This window comes from Argiope bruennichi, chromosome 7 (genome assembly GCF_947563725.1).
Source record: "Argiope bruennichi chromosome 7, qqArgBrue1.1, whole genome shotgun sequence".
In the NCBI taxonomy this organism is placed as follows: Eukaryota; Metazoa; Arthropoda; class Arachnida; order Araneae; family Araneidae; genus Argiope; species Argiope bruennichi.
This window is the reverse complement of record NC_079157.1, coordinates 58,662,194-58,688,774: the sequence shown is the minus strand read 5'-3', so window position 1 is coordinate 58,688,774 and position 26,581 is coordinate 58,662,194. Positions and strand designations below refer to the sequence as shown.

Below are 26,581 nucleotides of genomic sequence, written 5' to 3'. Positions count from 1 at the left end.
ACATAATATATTGTAAAATCATCTGGTTGATCAACTTAGAGCTTACAATATAGTTTTCAATTTATTGTTCAAGGTCATTCAATGTAACATTTCCAATAGTGTTTTAAGCGATTAATAAAAATTTGTTCCAATTAATTTTCTGGAATAAAATTTACATGAATTATTAAGTAAAAATTGATATTAATTGCTATTTATTATACAATATTACTGATATTTGCTATTTCTCGGTATTCACAGTAACATTGCTGAATATGTCCAAAATATTGCACAATATTGTAATACTACTAAAGTAGCGATACGTTTGAAGAATATAACATTCTGCTTGCAATACTTGACTAAAATAAATAATTCCTCATTTCAGAACGGGAAAAATATCTTTTGACTATACCTAACAATCAATTCGGGTCCGATAGTCGAGAATCTATAACACTTACAAAATTATTAAGCCCAATTTTTTTTTTTCAAATTTCAAGATTACGAAACTAAAATAGCTAAATGAAGGAAAGTTAAGATAAAATTAACTTAACACAGCTATCTTCTAAATTTTATATCAATGAGATTTTTCTAATTATTTAATAGCAAATGATTTTGAAATAGTTGATCTGCTGCTCTCTTCTTCATGATCTCAATATTTTCTTACGGACCCTGCATTTGTTCTGATCCACTATATTAATGAAAAGTGAATCTTATAAAACAAGAACATCAGATATGAAGTAAGATGAAATAAAATCAAACATAAATTTTAAATATTCAAGGTTTCGAAAATGTTGCAATTCTTTAGCCACTATGCCAACAACTTACCCTTTCCACACTCTCGTACGCTGGCAGTTTTTCTTAATAAATTAAAAAGAAAATATTAATTTTGCTGCAATTTTCACGTTTATTTGTTCTTTTTAATTTATTTTTATAAAATTAGACTTTAAATTCAAAATTTTCCTATTCTTATAATGAATCCTCAAATATTATTTTTATCTCCATTTATTTAGAATTTAGGAAAAGCTCTAGAGGTTTAGATTTCAATAAACGATTTGAGTATTTCCCTTCATGTTAATTATTATTAGCAAACTACACTATTCAGCATTCTCATTTATGTTTTAACTTTTATTCATCTGTTTTGCCGAAAACAAGAGCTAGATTTGCTCATTTTTTTAGGGGAAAAGGGAAATCTACTACTATCTAGAGGGAGTTTAGATATGTATTATGTCTAGTTGGAATTCAATTGGTTGTTGCTTGTAGGGTCTGTGCTGTTCTTTGGCTTGAGTGTAATGTGTTTGATCGATGATAATGAAATAAAATATTTTTTGCGCTGAGCGAAGATAAGCTGATGGTAATGTATTTGTTTTATTTACATTTGATAGCAAATAATATTGTAAACAAATTAGCCGTAAAGAAAATATTTAGATTTAATTTTGCTTTTTTTAACATTTGGTGAATTGTTATGTACTAACACAGTACTTGTATACTTCTGACATACAAATGGTATAGCTTTTGTTTGTGTTAATTAGAAGTGTTAGTGGAATCGCCAATATGTTTTTGAATACGGGCATTTTGGAGAATTATAAAGTGAATTTAATTTATTTCTTATTATATAGAATGCATTATTTTTAAAGAATCTTTTATTATCATTTGATTTCAATTAGGACTATAAATTTCTTTGTGAATTTTTAGACGGTAGACGATTTCTCAAAAAATGTGATAGTAAATTCTGTGAAGAAAATAATATGCGTTCCGTTTTCAATCGTATGTTTTATTGTTAATCAATTTTGTTTGGATTTCTATCGCGATATTAATCAATTATGTTAGAAGTTCTGTCCGAGGTGTATTCCAAGCGATGTCCATAAGTAAAAGTATCATTTTAATTAAAAACCAAATTCAATTTTCATATTGTAGTTGTGATACCATAAGTTTAACAATATTTGTTAGTAGTTCAATTATTTAATCCCAGTTGTTCGTGTATTTATATTATTTCTCGTTGCGAAAATTTAATCAATACGAGCTAGATCTCGGGCATGCTTCGTTGAGACTTGTTGGTGAAATTTGCCGTTATAATATCCTACTGTTCATTATGCATTATTTAAATAAATAGAAATCATGTTACGTAGTATTTCATAATATTTAACTAATCGGGATTTTCTTTTTTTGTGTTATCGTTTTGGTAAATCATTCGTATTTCTAAAACGGAAATAGGTCTGGCGTTTCGATTTTTTTTTTTTTTAAATTGTCATAGCTTTATGATTTATATGTGTTGAGACCGTGAACTTCACCTGATTTCGTTCCTTTTTTAATGCAAATTTTTTTCATATGCTATGCTGTTACAAATTTTTTCTCCTAAAAGTATGGTTATTGTAAGGTAATTAGACAATTATCGTAATGATACAAGTCAATGCTAAGATTAAATTATATGTTTGTTATTATGCAGTGGAGTTGATAATTTTGAAGAGTAAATTCTAGAAATTACTAAGAACTTTGATTTTATTAGTTAGTTTTTCCATATTTTGTTGTTTTCTTAATGAAGATGTGTTGATGTATTGGATTTAATTTAGGGGATTATTTTATTAAGGTATTTATATGTAATGTATTGTATGATTTTCAAAGTTAGCAATAAAATAAATGCTTTCTTTAATTGTTTGCTTTTGTAAAAAAATTTAAAAAGTTTTAAATTTATCTTTAAAAATTTGTGAAATTGTGTAACTTATACATATATTAAACTAGATTTTGCTGAAAGATGCAATCTTATAGGCTTAAAATTTTTTAATTTGATATCTTTGCATGCAGTTTATTTTATAACATTATTATTATAAATTATAATCAAAATTGATGACAAATTATAATTTCTGTATCTTTAACAAGTGAGAGTTGTCACTGTTATTTAAAATAGTGATATATTATCCTGAATAATATAGTATGAAATAACATATGTGAAATATAATATGTTTTTAATTTTTATTATGTAGTTTTTACTTAATTTCTTTACCTAAAGCATTAAATTACTTGGCATAACCTTAAAATGTGATCACTTACATATTTGGAACAGTTCATATACATTTATAAATAGTAAGTAGAAAAAAAAAAGTTATTACATATTGATAATATTTTGCAGTAATTGAAATTTTAAGGAAGCTTATTAAATTTTAAATATTTTTTATGTTATTACTGTTTAAAATTCAAATATTTATAATACTTTTAGAACTATCTTTTTTTAAATGAATTATAATTCCTTTGCATGTGATTTACAGAAGTAATGGCTCCTTAAATCTTATTTAGAAACGTTATTTAAAAGAGCATGCAAGATTTTGATTAAATAATGGATTGCTACTTATTATAAATAAACTTCTATCATATAAAGAAAAACATACTCAAGTTATTTATGAGATATCATTCAAATGGTTATCTGTAATCTAAAAAAAAAAAAAAAAAAAAAAAATGTTTTGAAAGCTAGGGTTATTGACTGAAACGTATAATCTTGAATAACCAAAAGCTGCATAACTCAAGCAGAGTAAAATTAGTAGTGTAGTTATTGCAACTAGGTTACAAAATATGCATTATAAAGGTTGTATTAATGTTATATAAATTAAAATTGTCTCTCTTAATAAAATTAGTTAATCTTAGTAATTCTGATAGGATTTGGGAAGAAGTGTTGTCTATTAACTACCTGCCAATGGCAAACTTTTGGCTTATTGCATACTGTTGGTAACCTTAGTCAATGGACTAACTTAACATCTTTGATAATTAATCACTGCCAGTAGTAAATGATAGATTTGAGTTTTTTAGTCATTTATTGCTGGCATGCTGTTAATACTTAAGTTCTGCCTTGGGTAAGTGTATTCTAGTTATTAGGATAATAATTGTAGTAATTAGTATGCTTATATTTTCTTTTATGTAATTTTTCCTTAAAGTGTAGATATTTTTATATTTATAGAGAGTGCCTGTTGGATTATCAGAGAGAAGTTGTAAAATATATATATTACAAGATACTTGAAAAATATTTTTTAGCTATTGTACTATTTTATAAGAAAAGAGGGATTGATTTAATTACTTGAAGTAGTGTTCATCTTATTAACATGGAACTTTAATCCGTATCTATTGATAAATTTGCTTTTAATATGTTGCTTTGCCTGTTTCCTAATGGTCTAGATTTATTTCTTAAAAGTTTTATTATTACTGAATTGTTGAGTTCCAGTCATTTGTCCTAGAAAAGCTGAGTGAAACAACTTCTTGCAGATTCCTGCATTTACTGATAAATAGCATAGCAAATTTTGTAATTAGGCAAGTCTGTAGAAGATTATTGAAGAATATGATGGTATATTCTGGTAAGATTATGATAACAAAAGATTCTTTGTTATCATATTCTATATAGGATTTGCTTTGTGGTTTATTTTACTCTAAAATGGCTTGAAAGTAGTTTATATGAAATTTTGTTATAATTGAATATCTAGAGTGATTTAAATTTCTGGTCTTATACATGCCAGTTGTAAGCAAATTATTAAGTACAATTTACATTCTGCTAGGACCAGTCTGTCCTGTAAGAACGTCTTTACTGAGTGTATGTTGCTGAATTCTGTTTTAGATAATTCTGAATCAGAATTCAAGAGTTAATGAAAACTAAGAATATTTGAGGTTCATAGAAAATATAATTTAAATTATGTAAAATTTACATGCATGCATTAGTGATATTTTAACATTTTTTAAAATTTTTGTGGCCATATGTTCAATTTTTTAAAAATTTATAATTTTAACAAAATTGATATTGAGAACTCTGCTATTAATTCATGTGATTTTATTATACTCATTCTTATTTAAAGATAGAATAGCAACCAATAAATTGTTAGTAATAATGCAAATTAACAATGTACTGAAAGCTACTAGATATAGTATTGCATCTGTTTGAACAGAACAAATTATGATCTTAATGTCCTTAAAAATAGTATTTTGAAAGATTAATTTAATTTTAAATATTAATACTTGATATCTATGATAAAAATTATACTTTAAATACTCTTTCTTCTAATATAGCATTAACCGTAGAAAGGGAAATGTTCCAAAACTGAATGCTTACCGAAAAGTAAATAACTTAAGTTAGAAGATTAATTGTCTTATTGCTAGAGGATAAATAGTTGTACAAGAAAAGATATACTTTGACTGCTCTTCATATTGATGTTTCTGAAGTTACCTATTTGAGTGTTTCCTTTCTTTGCTTAATCTATCGTGTGTAAGTCTCTTGAGACAAAGTGAAAAATAAAAAAAAATTAGCATAATGTTTACAGAAAAACTAGATATAAATTGTGAAGAGCATGAGAGAGAGAGGTGGACATTTAAACTGATTTAGAAGACAAACTGTTAGTTTTACAACTACTACATTTATCACGTAGTTAATTCTTAGCTGTACTTGCTGGTTAAGAGAATTTTTCAAAGTTTTAATTAAATTCTTTGATTAAAAATTATATGAAGTTTTAATGTTTTTTGTTGGAGCATATTTAAAAAAAACATTTTTATGCCACTTAAAATTCAATAATAATAAAAATGTTCTTTTATATATTTTGCAAACTATTTTTCTTTGTTTTAGCGATTGCATTTATGCTTGCATGTTTTGAGAAAATATATATGCATTTATTTTTGTTTTTTGTGCACGGCTGTTTAATTAAGAGAAAACTTTAAAAATAAAAGAGATGAATTAAGCCTCAGACATCATCTTGTTTGGATGACTTTTAATTACTTTTAAAATTTTTATTTCGAACATTTACTTTCAGAGAACAATCTTTTGAAAGTTTCCTGTAAAATTCTATTTTTAAAAATGTAATTATGATACTTTTTCTAAATTAAGGATAATACTAAAAAATACTTTGAGATCCATGTACTTAGGAATGGTAGAAAAAAAAAATGTCTAAATGTAAAGCTAAAGCCTGGTTCTTTATTGATTCAAGCTTAGATTCTGATGATAGGGAAGAGTTGGAAGAAATTGGACAGTTGGATTTATGTCTAAACTAAAGAATATTATCTACTAATTTCTTCATTAGGAAGAGCAACTATAGACCCTTGCTAGATTCTAATTGTTACACCAGCTATAATAGCATTTGTATTTAAAAATGAAAATATGATTTACATGCCTTGGAAGTAAATAAAAATCCTTATTTTTTTTCAATCTTATTTGTAAAATAAAAATATTTTAAATGTATAATGAACTCAAAGATATAGTATTTATAAATTAACAGTCTAATTAGGTTTAGATATAATATGCTTTATGATATGCCATTTTAAAGAAAATTCTACAGTAGGAGGAATGGGATAATATCAATTAGGGAGGAATGAGACATGCTAAATTACATTTTCTAAATAGTTAAATATGCGAGTTCGCAAATTGTACAGACTAAGTCTATGGCAAAGGATACCGACGTGCTCTGATTGGTTTAAGCCTTGGCATCTTTTTGGCAATGTTTTGCACTCATAATAGTGTAGTTTTCGCTTGGCTCAAACTTTGTACCTTTCATTAGTTTTATGGAAGATACGAGTGAATATCAACACGATCTAATTTTTATTAATATAATTGTTTTCTCTAAATATTACTAGTAATACTACTAATACTAATAAATAATAATAATAATAAATATTACTAATGATACTAGTAATACAAGTAACTAATGTTGTTTATGCACAGAAGTATAAAAACTATATGAAAATAATTACTAAACATATGATGCAGCAAGTAAATAATTCTTATTTTTCTATGATTATCGTGCCTTTATTAGATAATTTATGCAGTCATCGAAACTTGTTGCTGAACGTTTGTTACTTTCCCATCAACCACATATGGGGAGATGATTACTTAATGCCCAAAATGTATAAATATGTATGTTTTAACGGAATATGTGATTTTGTAGCTAATTTTTTTAGTTATATCAAAATAATATTAAGAAGAAACGCACACAATAAATATTTTTAATAAATTTTAATTTTTATATTTCCTGAATTCAGGTTTCAGGATTTGATCTTTTCTGCTGTATATGTGCTCCAGATTAATATTACATGTAAACTGTAAAAAATAGGGAGGGGGGATAAATTCACAAATTTTATTTATTTTTATAAAAATATATTTCGGATTAGGCCACCTTTTTTCAAAGCATTGCCAAAAAGATGCCAAGGCTTAAACCAATCAGAGCACGTCGGTATCCTTTGCCATAGACTTAGTCTGTACAATTTGCGAACTCGCGTTAAATATGCTAGTGAGTAAAATTTTTAATTTTTAAAAATGTTTTGTTATAAAATTAGTTGTTTTGTATTATAATGCAATAGCTAGTTGATGATTCTAAATATATTAAAATATATAAGTTGAGTTACATTATTATGTTAGATTAATATAAAACAATAATGAACAACAATAAAAAAAAAGCCGGGCATCTATTAACTAAAACAAAAAGTACAAAATAAAATTTTATTCTTTTACTAAAATTTACTAATGTCTCTAAACATGTTTTGTAATTCTTAATTTTTGTTAATAATTGTATCTTATAAAGTATGGATTCATACTATAAATCATTCTGTAATAGTTCATGTAAAAATTATTTTCTACATAAAATCACATTTACCTCGTAATTTCAGTAAAGGGAAATTCTACTGTAAATATAATAATGTTAATGAACAATATAATAAATAAAATAAGTAATAATAATGTAAGTAATAAAAAAATGAAGCTAAGTTATTAAAACTTTTGGCATGTTAAATTAGAAATAATGAATAATTTTATTTTTTTATATAAAAATACCATGAATATGTAAGAAAAAGCATGTCGAAAGAGAAAAATATATTAAATTATATATTTCAATCAATGGGAATGGTTGCAAAAGAAAATAAAAAATTTCAAGATGTAGCAATACCAAGGAAGATTTCAAAATTAGCTCTTTGGACCTATGAATTCTATTCTATTCTATGAATCATTGAATAAAAAGAATATCAAAATATATTATTTATTAATTTTAATTTTCTCAAACCTTTTCCCGTTTCTTCCTCATATAAGGGAGGTTTTGGACAAAAATGTTAACATTTTTAACTGTGCAAATAAAATTTAGTTGTTTGTATTTTGCTGTTATTGTATTTTTAAAAATAAATTAAAGAACATACTATTAGATTTTTATAAATTACATTCTTCTTAAATCTAAACTAATAAAGTAAAAAAAAAAAATAATTATGAAATCTGTCCTTCTCTCAACTCTCTCTTACAAAGAGAATCTTGTTAGTTGCTTACATTTGGAATTGTGATTTCAGCTTGCTATTTTACTATTGTGTGTTTTTTATCCAATTTTAAATCCTAAAATGTTTAACATATTGCTTCTAGAATGTTATATTTTTTATAACTTAATTTCTACAATTTATTTAAATATTTAATTTTTAAAAATTGCAATTTTATTTAATCTACACATTTTGAATTTTTATTATTTACTGTATCTGATTTTATTTTAAGATATATCATAGACTTAATTATACTTAATAACAGAATGAAAGAACAGTATTGCTTATAATCAAAAAATTTTCTACTATTATTATTTAAACAAAATTTTTATAAAAATGTATCTCTGTACTCCAGATATCGATTATATGTACTTTCATTTGAATCTAATATTATAAATTCAATTTCAGGAAATAAGCTCAAGAATTACATTAAAATTGCAATCAATTTAAGTTGATTATTATGATAAGTAACTGTTAGCTTTCATTATAAGTTACTATAAAATTATTTTAATATTTTTAAAAATTTATTTTAATATCTTTTATTTAAATAATAAATAAAACCTGAATTGTTATTAATTGAATTAAGCAGTTTGACTCTAAAGCTAATCTAAATCCTCAATATCTATATAAGGAGTGTGGATAGCTATATTTAAAAAGATTAAAATCAAAGGATTAGTTCTCAGTATTAACTAGTGAGTCAATTTTTCCTTCATATCAAAGCTCATGGTTCCCTAGAAACATAAGCAGTGGTCACTTATTCCTTCTCACCCTTCATTTTTGTGATAAGTTGCAAAATAAAACAGCCACAAAAACTGGATTTAGCTAATTGATTTCACCTTTTTTATAAATATAGTTAACCAATTATAATGCATTATGATTGGTTAAGTTATTTTACAGAAGTTTCTTTTGAGAGATAAGAGTTAATAGGTATTCAAAAATTGACTAATTAAGAAGCATAGGGGGAAATGAAGGTTAGAAAGTGTTGCTATGCCTTCAGGAGTAAGAATATTATATATTAGAAACATGAAATTAAAAACTTGGCTATGAGATTTAAAAATAATGCTGAGTATTTAAAAAAAAGTTTCATTAATTTTATTTGCTGAATAATGATAAAATTGTTTAAATCAAGATATCATATTAAGTTCATTATGTAAATGGAAATATTTCTAGATTTTGTTAAAATGAAAATACTATGATTCTGATTCCAAGTTTTTATCATTTTTTTTTTTTCTCTTTGTCATGAAAATTGGGATATACTGTTAATAAAATTATGTTGAAGAAAATTTTTTAAGTAATTCCATCGAATCAGTATTAATAGTTTGACCAGAAAATATGCAGTCCCTGTTCTTAATTGTAAATTATAAATAGATGCAGAATTTTTTCATAAATTTAGGAAATTAATGACTGTTTTCATTAAAATACATTTAATATTGCTAAAATTGAGTGTTCGGTTTAATCCTAGACTAAAATAATGTTTTAACAGATTTAACCAAAAAAATAAAAAAATAAAAGTAGTAAAATTATTTAAGATAAAGCTGCATTAATATTTCTATAACTAGTCATATGCTAAATTTGTGAAGTACATTTGTAGCAGCTGTATCTTTATATTATCTTTGTTTTTGCAAGTATGTCCATTAAAAATTGGCAACAAGAGCTGCTTGTTTTAGAAAGAAAATATAGTTTCGCTTCATTTTAATTTGAAATATATTCTGTATTAATCATTCCGGAAATATGATCCCTTGTAATAACCGATTCTTTATGAGCTGTACATAACAGCTCTTACACATTTTATTTAGTCAAATTGTTGAAAAAAAATTATGAAACACTGAACTCTTTAAGCATCTAAGATGTAAAAATGCAAGCATGCACTCTAGAAAATAGATGATTTTTTCATTTTCCCACACTCGGAATACAGGGATAAAAATTCCTAGCTTCACATACTTCCTAAATCACATACTTTTCAAAGCTACACAAGATTCCCTCGCCTAAATTGACATGCAGCAAAGAAATCCCTATTAGAACTTTATAGTAAAAGCACCGACAGGAAAAATTTCAGTCACTTCGTTCTTAGATTGCAGTGTGAACTGCTGCAAGTTTATCACCATTTCTTTATTAATTATATCTCCCGTAATGAAATAAATCAGAGTTAAAATTTCAAAAGTTTCTTCTTTTTGACAACACATTTGTAAAATTATATTTACATACACTCGCACATATAATTTGCTTTGCCTAAAATCCTAAGTTGCAGCATTTTTTATTTTACAGTTGGAGGTTGAATTCATAAAAATCATTTTCTAAAACTAACTACTTCTAATTATAAAAACTTTTTTTTAAATATAGAACATAATTTTTTGTTAATATTTTAAAGTTTTATTTGTCCATGAGTAGAATAATAAAGAAAATATACAAATTTAGTTGATCTTAAATAGTGCATAATTTTTTGACTAGTCAGATTTTTTATCAAAGTAATTTTGAAAGAAAGGCAGAAGTTTGAGTTGTGAATAATAGTAAGGAGCTCTGATTTTTCTTAATCACTCTTAAAATTACAATAATAATTATTAAAATATGATTGCATTTGCTAAAAAATAGTAACAATAAATAGTTGACTTGTTTATATAATAAAAGACAACAGGAATAGCTATCAAAATGCAGAAATGATGTAACTTTAGAAATAAACTCTTTTAGTTACTGAAAATATATATCAGAATTTAATGAATTTGTAGCTTTAACATTTTTTGTTTTCAGCAGAAAATAATAGTTGCATTATAACTAATGCAACTATTATTTAAGCAAATAAGTAATATATATTTATACATAAAGTATTAATTTGTATACATGTATAAATATTTTGCTGAAGAGACTATTAAGACTGTTACCTAAAATATTTAATTGAAAATTTTAATATTGACAAATCAGCTCGTAACCAGAAATCAACTGATCATTTTGTCTGGGCCATTAATTGTGCTAAGAATTAGCCACTTATGATGACCAGGATTAATGGTCACTTAAGTTTTCTATTAAATATTTTATGTAACAACTTAGTCTTAATAGCTTCTTCAGCAAAATATTTTCAATTTTGATAATTTATATTATTTTAGAAGCCTTATGTCAGTAGTTTCAGTTTGCTATGCATTTTCCTTTGCTCTCTCAAAATTCATAAAAATGGATACAGTGTTTTATTTTGAGCCTTTTAACAATCTAATTTAACTTGAAATGTTGAAAAATTTGCCATTTTTCTTTTTATTAATGGTAATTTAAATATAAATTTTTAATATTTTGCAATTCTGCTTGGAGTTAAGGTATTGTTTACTTTCCTGAAATCTACACCACCAATAGTGATTTGTGTTAAATAGAAATTTAATTTCATTATTTTGCAAGTCTCATTTTTTTTTATTATTAATTTGGATTGTAAAAGAATCTATATATCTGCAAATTTAATCAATTATCTGTGACTTTGGTATTCTTTCAGATTTTGTATTTTTTTTTATATTATCGTTCGTGATTCGTTAAGTATTTATTCTAAATTCTTTGTATTTTTCTAGGAAAATATTTAAAATGTTTTCTAAAAAAAGATTAAACAAATTAACAAAAAAAAATTTTAAAATATTTTTTTTAATTTTAAAATGATTTTATAATATTTAATTAAAAATTTTGGAAGTTATCGCAAAAAAAAGCTGCTAAATTTTGCGTAATTTTTAATTATTCTAATAAAAATTTCAAAAAAAAAAAAAAAAAATGGGCTCAAGGTACATGCTTCCATCTTCTAAAGTACAAATGTACCGACTTTGTTAGCTCTAGGTCAATGTCAAATATCTCACGCCTGTAGAGCATAACATACATGATTATAATCTTCACCTTTAGATGAATCAGTTGCATTCATCTTTATTATAAGTAAAGATCTTTATTATAAGTTGTTTAGAGGATGCATAGACGCTTTATTTTCTCGCTTTTTATTTTTCCTAATTGATACGGAATTTTTGATTTATCTATCAGCTTTAATTTTAAATGACGTGAACATTTACTATTATTATTACTATTTTTTTTTTTAGTTTTGATTATTAGTTTTTTAAATGTAGAATTGTGATGGTTTATTTCTTGAAATATGAAAATATGCCTTTGTTCCGGAAATTGACAAACGGCACGTGACGTTAAATTCCGGTCACATGATTCGCTTGTTTATTTTCTTTATTGTGTTGTAGCAAACGATTTTGGCATTTGATGCGATTCAGTTGAGATTGGAAAAAGAAGTACGTTCGTTTCGTTTTTGTATGGATTACGATTGCGTATTCATAATTTTTGGAAAAGAACGTCTGTTATTAGAATTTTCGTATAATTTCTAGTATGTAATTTTAAAGTATAGTAAGTCTTCTTTATGTCCGATTTTAAATGTTATGAGTGATTGTTTCCGCTACTTATTTTTCAAATTTTATTTATATGTTAATATATTTAATAATTTTTGAGTATATTTCTCTCAGAATCATTTGTCTTTATTGAATTACTGTGTTCATACGCACAAGTATTCACCTCTGCCTTATTTTCATTAGTTTGATTGTATACAAAAAGTTTAATCTGAATCGGTTTTATGCCTTGATTTTTTTCCCCCTGCACTTAATTAATATACGTTAAATTAATTATATCTGCGATATAAATTTCATGGAAAACATTTTCTTCCTTTGACAGAATATTTGAATTCTTTTTGTCATTTCACTTTAGTTGGAAGTGTTTTTCCATTCTTTAGTCGTATGATTTTTTTTTAACACTACAAATTCTAAAAAAAATGTTTATTGCGTTTAATTTTTTTAAATACTAGAATGTTGTAATAAATTTTCCCTTTTTTACTATTTTACATGATTCTAGTACATTTCATTTATTTTCAAAATTATGATTATTTGTAGATTCCTAATATTTTTATATTATAAAATATCGTTGTCTTATTAAGGAGGGGGGATTAGTAGAGTTTTTTTTTTTTTTTTTGAAGTCCTTTATTTTATTATACATGTGAATTTTTCCTTACTCTGATAAGTACAACTCTCTTTAAAGGTAGGGAAAATGTTATATATTTAAAACTAAAAGATCTGAAAGTGATTATTAAATCATATGAATAGACATTTACCATATTTTGGACCATGTCTGATGTTAAATGTCTATGAATTGCTGCATTTTTTTCAGTTTGTTTATATTAGATGTTTTGTAAATAATGGAAATGGAATTAGTCCCTATCTGGATTTATTAGTTAATATATATATTTTTTAAGATTGCAGTTCTTCATAGCATGATTTACTTTTTAATTATTTGGAGTTTTGATATATTAATGCACTAGTCGAATGATTTAATGGATTTATTATAATAAATGCATTAAAGTACAATATTTATAAATTGCAAATTACTAAAAATTGCTTTATTTTTTGTACTATTTCATTAAGGAGGTCCATTTGTTCACCAAGCTTAAATATCGGCAAAATTTAACAAATTATAAAGACTATAGATTTTTGACTGGAATCTAATGAACTATTTTTTAAATTATTTTTGCTCGGGTTTGTTTTGTTAAGAGAGAACTACAAATAACATTTTTAAAGCATCATGTTTTATCTTTTTACTTAATGTAATCAGAAAAAATGAAATTTTTTACATTGATGCATCACAGGAAGGGATTTTTTTCTAATTCAAATGGGAATAAAGATGGGGGGAAAAAAACTGTTGATTAAGTACCGCTTTTCAATATGGGTGCCATTTTTTAAATCTCTTTAAGAAATAATTGTAGTGCAATTAATTTATTACTAAAACATGTTTTTTTGTTTTTAATTCTAGTTTTTTTATTGCACTTATTATTGATAATGTATTTGTTATTTGGCTAAATTAAATTTTGTTTTACATATTTTAAAGTTTTTTAATTTAGTAATAAACTATGCAAGTTGGTGAATTTTTCAATTATTTTACTTTCCTGTAATTTTAAACTTGGAGGAATTAGGCTTCAGATGATTTTTTTAATGATTTAATTAAATAGTAATTTAATTTAATTTGTGTAATTATAAGATTTCAGCTTTTGTTTTTATATTTTGGCAAATATTTAAATGAAAGTGCATTGTTGAATTAATTTTATTTAAAGGTTTTCTTCTGAACATATTTAGACAATTAGTTTTTATTTTGTGTATAAAGAGTTTGGAGATTCTTATTCTTGAAAATTCAATGTAGAGTTGTCTTAGTTTAATCAATTTTAAGAATATTTATATTTTAACTGAAACAAGGTAGAATAAATATATTTTTTTGGTATTTCAATTATTGGACTTTATTTTTTAATAAAGAATATTCAATTTTAATGATGTAAAATTTTAATAGTTAACTTCTTTTCTCTTTATTCAGTTTCATTTTTTCTCACAAAAGACATTTATTTTGTTCAAATTAAAATATTAATATTTCTTTTAAAAAGTAATATTTTTTTAATATTTTTATAACAAAAGCATTCTTTTAAATTAAAAATTATATATATGTCTAAAAGTGTGCATTGATTACAATATCAATGTCATTTTTGTTACATAAATAATTGTATTTTCTTATATTAGATAATATTAGTATGCATTCTTGCTAATTTTATAGTATTATTTGTCTGATAATTTGTAAAATGGATAATTATTGATATTGTTTAATAATTAGAATATATTAAGGGATGTCAGTTTGAGTTTTTGTAATTAAAATAGTATAATAAATCTCATGTAATTTAGAATTTTTGGTTACTCATATACATTTTTTTGTTTTATTGTAGGAAGTGATACTTAAAAGTACAAATGAATGAGAAAGTTCTGAATAAATTAACGCCTTTATAAGTGCACTGATTGTTGCAGTAAGTATTTTTGTCAATTATTTTTCAATTTGATTGTATAATTATTTTAGATAAAGCTTGTTTGTCATTGTTTTTAATTTACTAAAGCCTTTTTTATTTTTTTTTAACCTTATAAATATTAGTTTTTGTGAATTGGTTTTCAAAATATAATTTAGATTTTTTTTTTTTGATTTTTGTAATATTTTTTAAGAATTTATTCATTTTCTACTATAAAATTATTTAAATATATACGGTTCATTTACAATATTACTGCAATATTTTAAAATTTGATTACAATATTTTAAAAATGCATTATAGTTTTGCATAAAAAATATTTATAATAAAATGTTCATTAATTATTGCTGCAATATTTGAAATGATGGAATTTATAGGCATATGCAATTATATTAGACAATAAAATATAAATCCATTAATTTTTGAACTAAATCCTCTGATTGTTGCACAAAATTTAGTTTTTTTGTATGGATAATATTTTAAAAAGTAAAGGTTAATGTTTTAACAAGTGGACAATACAACCAATGTAAAATGAAATGTAAATTTTGTTTCATCGTAATTTTTTTTTCATGTTAAAATGAAGATTTAGTCTTAGAGGCATTTCTTTTAAATAAAGCATAGGTAAATCTTTAAAGTAAAGTAGAATGCTACCATATGGTATTTTTTTTAGCATCTTTTGAATTCAATTGAATTTTAGCATAACTATTTATAAAGCCTGGATCATTTGTTCCCAGTTTTTTACTAACTGGATTTTGCATCATAATGCATTGGATATTAATTGAAATATATTGAATATAATGTATTTATGTAGATATGAATGCATTTTTATCATATTTCAAGTTTTAAGATTAGATGGTTTCATTTTTATTTTTTCTCTCCCTAGAATTTAATGCCTTACATAAGACTTGAAAAAATTAGTCCTGCTAAAGGCTACAGATCTTATATTTGTTGAACAATACTTATTTCATTCAAATTTTTGTACATTGTTAAAAATGAGTTATATAACATTCTAAATATCTAACATTTTCATTCAATTTTGATTTTTTTTTTTTTTTTACAAACAAGAGCCATGTAAAATAAAACGAGTGATTTAAAATTAATTAAAATAAAAGTTAGCTACAGGAAAGTGTAATATATATTTGAAATAAGAGAAAGCTATATAAAGTCGAGAAATTCCAGTATAAAAATATGCGATTACTATTTAATTTTATAAGATTTTATTTTATTATATATTATAACCAAAATTAATATGCACAAAAAATTTTTTTTATATATATTTAAAATTTGTAAGATTATGCTTCTAGAATTTATTTTCAAGTATTAATCTTCTTTGATGTTTTTATTTTATGCTTTTTGTTTTGTGTAATTTTGTCTTTAATCAGTCAGTATATTGATTCTGAGTGAGGGAAAGAATATAATATATGGAGGAAAAGAATAAATCAAAACATATCTATTTACCTGTTAGTGGACTTAAACATCCAGTTAGAAATGGATCAGCTTTCTCATCTGCGAGTGTTAGTAAAGATGATTGTAAATAGGATTTGTTCACTAAAGATTCTTTTTCATATTTAGATATGGATCTGTAAAGAAAGAATTCAATGATTTAATGTTTTTTTAATTAGGTATACAGTTTATTCATTTAGTTACTATATAAAAGGAAGGGAGCAAATATTATGACCCTGCCTTCATAAGTTCCATGAATGGAAACATGTTGATTTTATGAAATTTTATAATTTAAAAAGTCATTGTTCTGTATTTTAAATAAATTTAAGCTTCTGCATTATTGTTTTAAACACTTGTATGATAATCCCGATCTTTTTTTTTTTATTTTTTTTTTTAATCTTTCTTTGTTTTAAGAAATCTGCAGTTCAGTTGTGTAAAAAGGATTATCATCAGGATAAAATGGTAGTAATCTCTTTAAAACATAAATTCAGTAGCAGGAAACAACAGAGCAGATGTTCTAATGTTAAAAAAAAAATAAAAAAAAATGCAAATAAAATATCTGGCAAAGCTGCTAAATTGCAGAGAAATATTTATTTTTAAAAAATGAGGTTCTAAATCTGATTTTTTTTCCACTTTTAAATCTTGTAAACAAAAGAAAGCTGCTCTATGTATTGATATTACTGGTGCTCAAAAGCAAACATATGTTGCATGTTGAGTCATGTCAATGAATGATCTGTAAAAAATAGCCAGTATTATGTTTGAGGTATGTTGCAGACCATAAAAGGAATGTTTACTAAAAGATATTAGTGAGGTATGTTTATAATAAAGCACTGGCTCTCTCCTCATACTTATTGTCCTGTATGCATTTAAATTTGTCTGGAATAATATACTTCTTAGAGTGACTTTGAGAAAATCATATGTTATTGATTTCCTACTTTAATAAATATTTTGAAATAAATGGAAAAGCCAACTGGACTATAGTTTTGATAATTTTTTTCTATACATTAACTATTTAATTCATCATTTTTGCATGTTCCATGTTGCTGTTTGGATTTCCTCCTTTTGCCTTTTGGTCAATCACATCATTTTTGAAAGAAATTTAATGTAATAAAATTTAAAAAATTGTTCTTAAGAAATAAAAGTTTTCAAACTTCCCTCCCCCACTCTTAATTGGAATGTTAGAATTTGAAACTAAGGCAAGAGCTTTTTTTTTTTTTTTTTCTGTCGTTGAATCAGTTTTTTTAAAAAATTATTCTGGGCATTTATTTTATTTATTTTCTTAATTTACACAGATGATTAAAACTTGAAATTATGGTATTCAATTTTTCAGATTTGTTTATAGTTTTGTTTTGTCATTTGATTTGATAAAATCAAGTGTACTTACCTTGTTACATTTGATAAATCTGTCAAATTTGCTTTCACAATATTTATACTTGATTGCAATGTGTCTGCCATTCTTCTAAGGCCTTGTAGAGTAGATTGCAAAATTTGGAGATTTGTTAAAATATCTGTATTTGCAAGACTGAATAGGGGATCTGGTGCTGGTTCTGACCTTGAAATAAAACTGCGACCTATATTTTGAACTTGTTCTTCCATCCAAAGTTTTGTTAACAACTGATTTTGCTGTATCTTGTCAACATCTTCCCTTATGATGTCTTGTATAGTTGTTATCTGCTTAAATAGATGGATATTTTCAGTTTTGAGCATTTTTTTCTTATTTAATATTAATTTTTTAAAATAATTTTCTAGTGTTACATCTATATTTTGGGATCTAATAAGAACTAGGTTCTTTTTTAAAAAATAATATTACAATGGATTTTACTATTCATTTTAAGAATAAATGAAAATAAAAATTACAGGTTTTACTTGAAGTTAAGTTGATTTTTTTTGGGGAGCTTGTAAGAACTATAAAAAGGAATAAAATGGGAAAATTACTTTAATGTAAAATCTCTTCATGAGATTTTTAAAAAATGTATACTATTTTTTTTTTTAACTATTTCAGTAGTTTGAAACATTTTATTTATATAAAGATTTTCTCTTATAACCGTGATGCAAATCTAAAAATTACTAGTTATGCATTCTTGTTGTTCAAGTTGCCTTTAAAGTTAGATTTTTAACCTGGAAACTCTTCATCCACTGTACATCAATTTCTTCAAATAGTTTATTTGTATTTCATTTCTGAAGTGCATTTTAAAATGCTGCCTCGTGCAAAAAGGGGGGGAAAAAGTGATGTAACCTGTAGTTATGACTTTTAGAATGGGATACAAATGGGGAAAAAAAACTGAAAAAAGAGTATTGTAGAATTTAATGTTGGATTAAACAAACCATGCAATCCAAAATCTATGTATTACAAATTTGTGCTGTTAAAGTTTGGTATGAAATTATAGCCTTTTGGAAAATTTTATAATTATAATGTTTTTAATTAAGTAGGCTCTTATTAGTGCAAATGTTTAAGAACTTCTTAAGGAACTTTAATTTTTTTATTATGTGTTTAGAATTTCAAGTTTTTATCTGATGTTTTAATAATTTCTGTTGATATAAGTTGTACATTTATGTTTATTATTTTTCCTTTTTTTTGTTTCTTGCAGCTTAAATTTCAAGCCTGTTACTTGCCATCTTACACCCATTTTTTATTATCAAAAGGTCTTAACATAATGTCCCACAATGCATAGAATATTGCTAAAGTCTCCTGGAAGGATATCGTAGATTATGCCGAAAAAGTCTATGGCTGCTCCATGTCCTAGTGGAAAGGAAATTTCTACCCGACTGCTAAGATCACACGACGAATCTACGAAGTATTTGAGAAGTAGGAGGTCAACTTCAAGTGAAAATAAAGTGAATAAGAAATCACGAAAATCGAGCACTACAGCACACAGTGTTACTCGATCACCTATTATCACACGTTCAAAAAGTAGAAGCCTTGGGCTGCAACAAGCGCAATCTGTTAATCTTGTTGACAGCTCCATGGACTGTTCTTCTCAAACCCCTGTTGAAGAAAGCTTGAAAAGGAAGCATCCTTTAAATTCAGAACGTAAGACAGGTGAAAGTTCCAAAGAAAGTGTAGCGAAGAGAGCTAAATCTAATACCAAAAAGGCCAAAGTATCCAATATGAGCAACGCTCCTACCAGCTCTAAAAATGAGTTGATTAATGTTAGTGATATCTCTTCAGGGAGGGGGGATGAGAAAGATACTTCTGCAAATAAAGCCCAAACTTCTGATTCCCATGATGAATTGCTTTCTGGGCAAGGAGCAGAACCAACAGAAAGTGTCTCGAAAGGTAGTACCTCTCCATCATCAAGTACAAGTGATAATTCCAGATCTAATATGCCAGAGACTGGTTCTAATGAAAGGATAAGTAATTTAAATTTAGATGATAATTCAGGTATGAATCCCCCAGTTGAGGACTTTATTCTTGCTTGTTCAAGGCTGTCTCAGGCTGAAATTTCTTCTGCTCAGCAATTAGCCAGCTTTTCTTGTAATGAAAATGAGATGTCAAATGAAGCTCGAAAGCAGAAATACGAGATTTTAAAGAATATTTCAGATCGTAAACTTATAACAAGCAGCGATTTCCAAAAGAGCCTGATATCTGTAATGCAGAGAACAAGAAATTGCCAAAATAATAAGAATTCTGAAAGCCCATTGGAAAGTAGACCTGGCAGTAGTGGTACTTCCGAATTTCATAATGTTCTAAGAATTAAAGTGGAAAAGGATGATGAATCATCTAAAGATCAGTGTAAGTTTAGTAAAACATCCAATTTAAGAGATGGAAATTCTACTCAACAGTCATACTTCAAACCACCAGCTGCTAGTTCTAGTGGTGCTCAAAGCAATGCATTTAACAACATTTCGGTAAAGCAAGAAATGGATATACCCAGTGCTGAAGAAATTTCAAATCCTTTCTTAACACGAAGAATTTATATTCCTGATAATATAGATAGCGAGTCTGCTCAAGCCCTCAGTTCAGCTAGTAACGCAGCTGCTGTAGGAAGTTCTGATTCAATAGATGGGGAAATAGGCCGCTTACAGGCTTTAATGGATTCTAGACGAATTCCGATTAGTTTATTTGGTGCTTTGGAAAGTCGTATGCAGCAACTTTTCCACAAGTCCATGGGAACAGCCACCAGCAGTCGTGCTCAACAGTTACTTCAGGAATTACAAGCTGCTGAAGATGATGAACATCAGCTTCAGGTGCTAATTGAAATCAGCCAATTACTAGTCATGGGAAATGAAGACACATTAATTGGATTTCCTGTCAAACAAATTGTACCTCTTCTGATAAATCTTTTGTTAAAAGAATATAATTTTGAGTTAATGAATCAAGCTTGTCGAGCACTAACTTATTTAATAGAAGCTTTGCCTAGATCATCATCTGTTGTTGTAGAAGCTGTTCCTGTTCTTTTGAATAAAGTTCAGGTCATACAGTGTATAGATGTAGCTGAACAGGCCCTAACTGCTTTGAAAATGTTATCAAAATGGCACAGTAAAGCTATTTTGCAAGCAAAAGGTATTTCAGCATGTCTTATGCATTTGGATTTCTTTTCAATTAATGCACAACGTACTGCACTTGCCATAATTGCAAATTGTTGTCAAAACATATTACCTCATGAATTTAGTCTAGTCCAGGATTCATTAAGCATTTTGAGTGGATGGCTTACCCGACAAGATGAAAAATCTGTAGAAAGTATTTGTCTAGCTTTCTCAGGGCTTGTTGAATGCTTTCAGCATGATCATGATTGTTTAATGCAAATTGGTAGTCATGATCTACTAACCAACATTCAACAGTTATTAGTTGTGTCACCTCCGATTATTAGCTCACAAATTTTTACAACTGTTATCCATATGTTAGCTCTGATGTGTGCTTTCTGCTCAGAAATTGTTGTCTTCCTTTTGCAACAAGATTTCGCAGAAACTTTGCAATATTTATTAACTGAAAACTGTGACAGTGCAAAGGAAGTAGAACTAACTCCTAGGAGTCCCCATGAATATTTAGAGCTTTCATCTCTAATATGTGAAATTATGCCATCTTTACCACCTGATGATTTATTCAGCATTAATGCTTTGATAGTGGCAGCTAAAAAGAAAAACAATCCTCCCAATTCTGTGATATGGCAGTGGAAGGATGATACAGGTTTTTGGCATTCTCATGAAAAAAATGATAGCAAAAACATCGAGGAAGCTTATCAACGTGGGAATGTGAAACTGTACATTTCAGACAGAGCTGCTTTGAATATTGACCTTCAAACTATGGAGCAGTTTGATGAAGGTACAGGTTCTTCCAGACAACTCCGCCGACATATTATCAATTCTGAGGATCAATCGAAAAATGCAAGAACAAACTTTTTTGAGAAGAATGAGGATTTGGTAATTTCAAGCATAAAGATATTGTTTCCTGTTTTGTTTGAAATATATTGCAGTTCTGCTGGCTCTACTGTAAAGCATAAATGCTTAAGGGCCATGTTACGTATGGTTTATTTTGCACCACCAGATGTACTTCATCAAGTCTTGAAAAAACAGGCTATTGCTAGGCATATTGCTTCTATGCTTGCTACCCAAGAGTTTCGGACAGTAATTGCTGCTCTTCAATTAGCAGAAATATTGATGCAAAAATTACCTTCAGAGTTTAGAGTGCATTTTATAAGAGAAGGTGTTTTACATGAAGTCAGAGCTCTGGCTAAAATTGATGCAAAAACTTGGCAGATAGAAAATAATGCTGCTGAAGCTAGTACCTCCTTTTCATCTAGTTCTTCTATTCAGGTGCACAGTTTTGATTGTCTAGTTGATCCTCCACAAGTTTCAAAATCCGATGGAGGTCAGAGCAGTTCAGCTTCAGCTTCGATGCCTGTATTCAGTAATTCACAGGCTTCCTCTTCTTTGTTAAAGGAGGATGAAAGTAATGGCTCTAATGTTGCATCAAAGATAAGAGATGCTTTAAAACGACGATATATGACTATAAAACGTACATTTGGTGCTGGTGATAAAGATGTTGCTTCACTTTGTGGAGCTGACTTAGCAATTACAGTTGATAGTAGAATGAAAATTAATAACTGGATCAAAGAACAGGCCCAGAATTTTGATGATAAATATTTTAGTGTAGATCAAATAAATTCTCATCCTGTGATAAATGTACTAAATATCTTAACCAAGGCTGTCCAAGGTTTAGAATGCATGGATGATTGTGGATTGTGTTCTCTAATTGAAATTCGTGATGTTGTAACTCAGAATGACATTTCTTCCTTTGAACTCATTCACAGTGGGTTAGTCAGGAAACTTATACAGTATCTATCTGCACAAGGAGAGTCTACGCCTTTTAGTGTTAAAAGTCTTGAAGATCGCTTAAGAACATTCTTGCATGTTTTCATTGCAAGTCCACTTCAAGTGATTCCTGAAATTCAACCCGAAAATTTTGATGCATCACCTCTTGTAAATTTGATTACTAAATTAAATGCTTGTGTCAGTCATCTAGAACAGTTTCCTGTCAAAGTTTATGATCAACCTTCTAATGGAAATACTGGTAGACCAGGAGCCAGTATCATGAAATTTTTTAACATGCACCAACTTAAATGTCTTTTTCAGCGTCACCCTTCTTGCACAACTTTGAGGCAGTGGCATAGTGGTCCAGTTATGATAGATCCTTTGGCGTCAATTCATAATATTGATAGATACTTGGTTAATCAAGGGTTTGGGTCTTTAAAAGATGATGATGAAAGTGAAAGTGACTTAAGTTATGATGATAGTTCTGATGAAGATGGTGGTTTGATTGTTGCTGATATAAGAATGGACCATGGTCATGGATCTCCCAAATTACAGTTTCTTATCGGAAAGAATGTTTTGCCATATAATATGACCCTGTATCAAGCAGTCCGACAGTATGGGAGTGGCGAAAGTCAAAATTCCAGCAATGCACAGAGCCTGGAATGTGAATATCCTGTAGGATATGCTTCTGTGTGGCTCAAAACGCACACTATTTGGTATCGTCCGATACCACCTGAAGATTCAGAAGGAGCTTCATCCAACAGTACAAATACACCTCAAACTAGTTCAGGGAAAAAGAAAAGTTCATCTAGTCGCTCCAGTCATTCAAAAAGTGCATCAGAGAGAACGAGGTCTTCTAAGAATAAGAAAGATGCTCTTTGGGATAATGGCACTGTTCCTGAAGTTGCATTCCCTTCTTCCTTTATTGCAAAACTCTCTGGTTTTGACACAATTAAAGATCCTTCATTAGATGTAATAATTTTGCTTAGAGTTATTCATAGTTTGAGTTATCACTGGGGTTTATTGTACCAGCTGAATTCTTGGTCACAACTTGTTCCCCAAGCAGTTTTCATTAATAATGAGTTAACTCTGAAAGTGAACCGTCAACTTCATGATCCATTGGCAATCATGACTGGAAATACCCCTAGTTGGTTGTCTCATATAGCGTACAATTTTCCATTTTTGTTTCCCTTTGAGACAAGACATCTCTTATTCTATGTTACATCATTTGATAGGGAAAGAGCATTGCAGAGACTTATTGACACAGTGCCTGAACTTACAAATGCTGAGAAGATTACTCCAAGATTGGAAAAAAGGAAGAGAACTGTTTCTCGAAGCAGCCTTTTAAAACAAGCAGAAACTATTTTGCAAGATCATGGGGATTCAAAAGCATTATTGGAAATTCAGTACAAAAATGAAGTAGGAACAGGACTAGGACCTACTCTGGAATTCTATGCCTTAGTTTCAAAGGAATTGCAACGAGCTGATCTTGACATGTGGCATCCTGTTGAAGTTGTCACTGATGATGGAAAAGAACCAACTGTAACTTACGTACATAGTCCAGCTGGATTGTTCCCAATGCCTGTTTCTAGAAATGCAAGAACAAGTTCTTTAACCAAAGTTTGTAACAAATTTAAACTTCTTGGAAAATTTCTTGCAAAGGCAATAATGGATTCCAGGTTGGTGGATATTCCATTGAGTTTGGCATTTTTTAAATGGATGCTTAACCAAGAAAGATATCTGTCACTTGGTGATTTGCAACATATTGATGAAAGTTTAGCGCACAATATTGTCAAATTGGAGAAAATTGTTATTGAAAAGAAGAAATTAGAAAAGGATAGCTCTTTGAACCCAGTTGCTTTGAAGCGAAGTCTGGAAAGTATAACTCTTGATGGTTGTTCTGTTGAGGATCTGAGTTTGGATTTCACACTACCAGGATATTCACGCATTGAAATGAAAAAAGGTGGCAAGGATGTACCCGTTTCAATACACAATATAGAAGATTATTTGAAACTTTTAAAATATTGGACAATGACTGAAGGAGTATCAAAGCAAATGCGAGCTTTTAGAGAAGGATTTGAATCTGTGTTCTCTTTGAACCGACTGCAGGTTTTTTATCCCGAAGAGCTTGCTTATCTTTTTTGTGGCAATGTACATAATCAGTGGGATGTTAAATGCCTGACAGATAGCTGCCGCCCAGATCATGGATATACCTACGAGAGCCAGGCAATTAAATTTCTGTTTGAAATATTGTCCAGTTATGATGCTAATCAGCAGCGACAATTCATACAGTTCATTACTGGATCTCCCAGGCTTCCCATTGGGGGCCTGAAATCTTTGTCCCCTCCTCTCACTATTGTGAAAAAGACTTCAGATGACGAAACTAGTTCTGATAACTATCTGCCATCTGTCATGACTTGTGTAAACTACCTTAAACTTCCTGACTATTCTAGCATCGAGATCATGAAGGAAAAATTGCAGATAGCTATTAGTGAGGGCCAACATTCGTTCCACTTGTCCTAAATGTTATGATTTCCAAACTGGACATAGTGCTGTATTATTTTTTAATCAAAAACGTAACTTAAAAAAGCTGTGGTTTTGATAAAAATGGCAATTTTTTGTTAATGATTCCATTGTGAAGTACTATTTAAAAAACTGAACTTGTAAGTGAATGGTCTGTTAATCTCCAGATGTTTTGTGCTCAATAAATAAAAAATCTGAATTTGGCATTTTATTTAAAACACCTTTAAATTTAAAAAAAAAATCTGCTGTATAAAGTTTTTTACGATTGTACTTTTATTTCTTTTTTCTCAAAAATATTTGTCTTATAGATTCAGTTCTTCAGATTTAAAAAAAAAAAAAAAATCCATCTTCCCTTTTATTTTATTGTAGTAAATAACAGAAATGGGATATTTATACTTTTTTAAATATTAATTTTAAAATTACTTTGGTTAAATATTGTCTAGTCTTGTGTTAAATCAAAAAATGACTGTCAAATGGAGACTTGTATTAAGGTTTTGCTTTGTACATTTGTTCAACGTGATCCATTAAGGTTGAAGGTTAACCTATTCCCAATATTCAATCTTAAATAACTAGATAGTTAAATACATGCTTTTTTGTTATATTTTTGTTGTGTCAGTTGTGAACAGTTTGTCAGTACAATAAAAACAAGAAAACTTTATTGTTTGGATAAGTTATCATGATGCATTTACTCACTTTTATACTAAACATCAACAATATTTGTCATGAAATAGACTTTAATAAATTAATCCATATTTGCATTGCAAAAAACGAAGTAAACAATGCATTTCACTAGAAAAAAAATCTATTAAGTTGCAATGTTGTTGTAAGACTTGTATAAGTTGGATTTATCTGAAAGTTATACATTTTAAAAAGGGAAAGAAAAAATATATAGTACAAGCTAAACAGATCATGAGACAAGTTGTGAATAAATGATGCGAAATCCTAATGCTTGTTTTAATTTATTTTAATGCAATTAATAATTTTAACGAGTTTTATAAAATAGCTTTTTATTGGTTTATTTCTCTGTAAGACTTTAAAGTAGAAAAGTGTAATACTAGTTAAAGGTTACATGCAGTAAGTTTTTTTTATAATCTAGACATTAAAATTTTTTTTAATTCAAAATTCTTTCCTCCGTCCTGCCAGCTAAATTGTACTTGTTTAAATAATTATTTTAATGCCTGCGTGTTTTTTCAGAAAAGCCCTCAAAGTGTACTTTCAAAGCTGTTTGGTTTGAAGTATATTTCGAGTTAATTTTTTGCCATGAGTTTTTTTTTTTTTTTTTTTTTTTTTTTTTTTAGTTGAGTTTTAAAA

The 26,581-nt window shown here is 27.4% G+C and overlaps 2 protein-coding genes across 4 annotated transcripts in view; one reads left to right on the top strand and one right to left on the bottom strand.

Annotated features, from left to right (window-relative positions):
- LOC129974938 (techylectin-5B-like) overlaps positions 1-26,581 on the bottom strand; it is a 79,779-nt gene that overhangs the window by 33,390 nt on the left and 19,808 nt on the right. Inside the window, exons 3-4 of the mRNA XM_056087742.1 lie at positions 17,880-18,166; positions 16,511-16,632 (exon numbers count right to left, since the gene is read on the bottom strand). Coding sequence (XP_055943717.1) covers positions 16,511-16,632; positions 17,880-18,166 — 409 coding nt within the window. The remainder of the gene's footprint in view (positions 1-16,510; positions 16,633-17,879; positions 18,167-26,581) is intronic.
- LOC129974937 (E3 ubiquitin-protein ligase TRIP12-like) lies at positions 1,053-25,469 on the top strand. Of its 3 annotated transcripts, none has more exons than XM_056087739.1 (3): positions 1,053-1,327; positions 14,981-15,058; positions 19,084-25,469. In XM_056087739.1, the coding sequence occupies exon 3, from the start codon at positions 19,205-19,207 to the stop codon at positions 25,268-25,270; it is 6,066 nt and encodes a 2,021-aa protein (XP_055943714.1). In that variant the 5' UTR covers positions 1,053-1,327; positions 14,981-15,058; positions 19,084-19,204; the 3' UTR covers positions 25,271-25,469. The 3 variants fall into 3 exon arrangements, with proteins under 3 accessions (XP_055943714.1, XP_055943716.1, XP_055943715.1); XM_056087741.1 differs by lacking the exon at positions 1,053-1,327 and adding an exon at positions 12,448-12,467; XM_056087740.1 differs by lacking the exon at positions 1,053-1,327 and adding an exon at positions 12,478-12,559.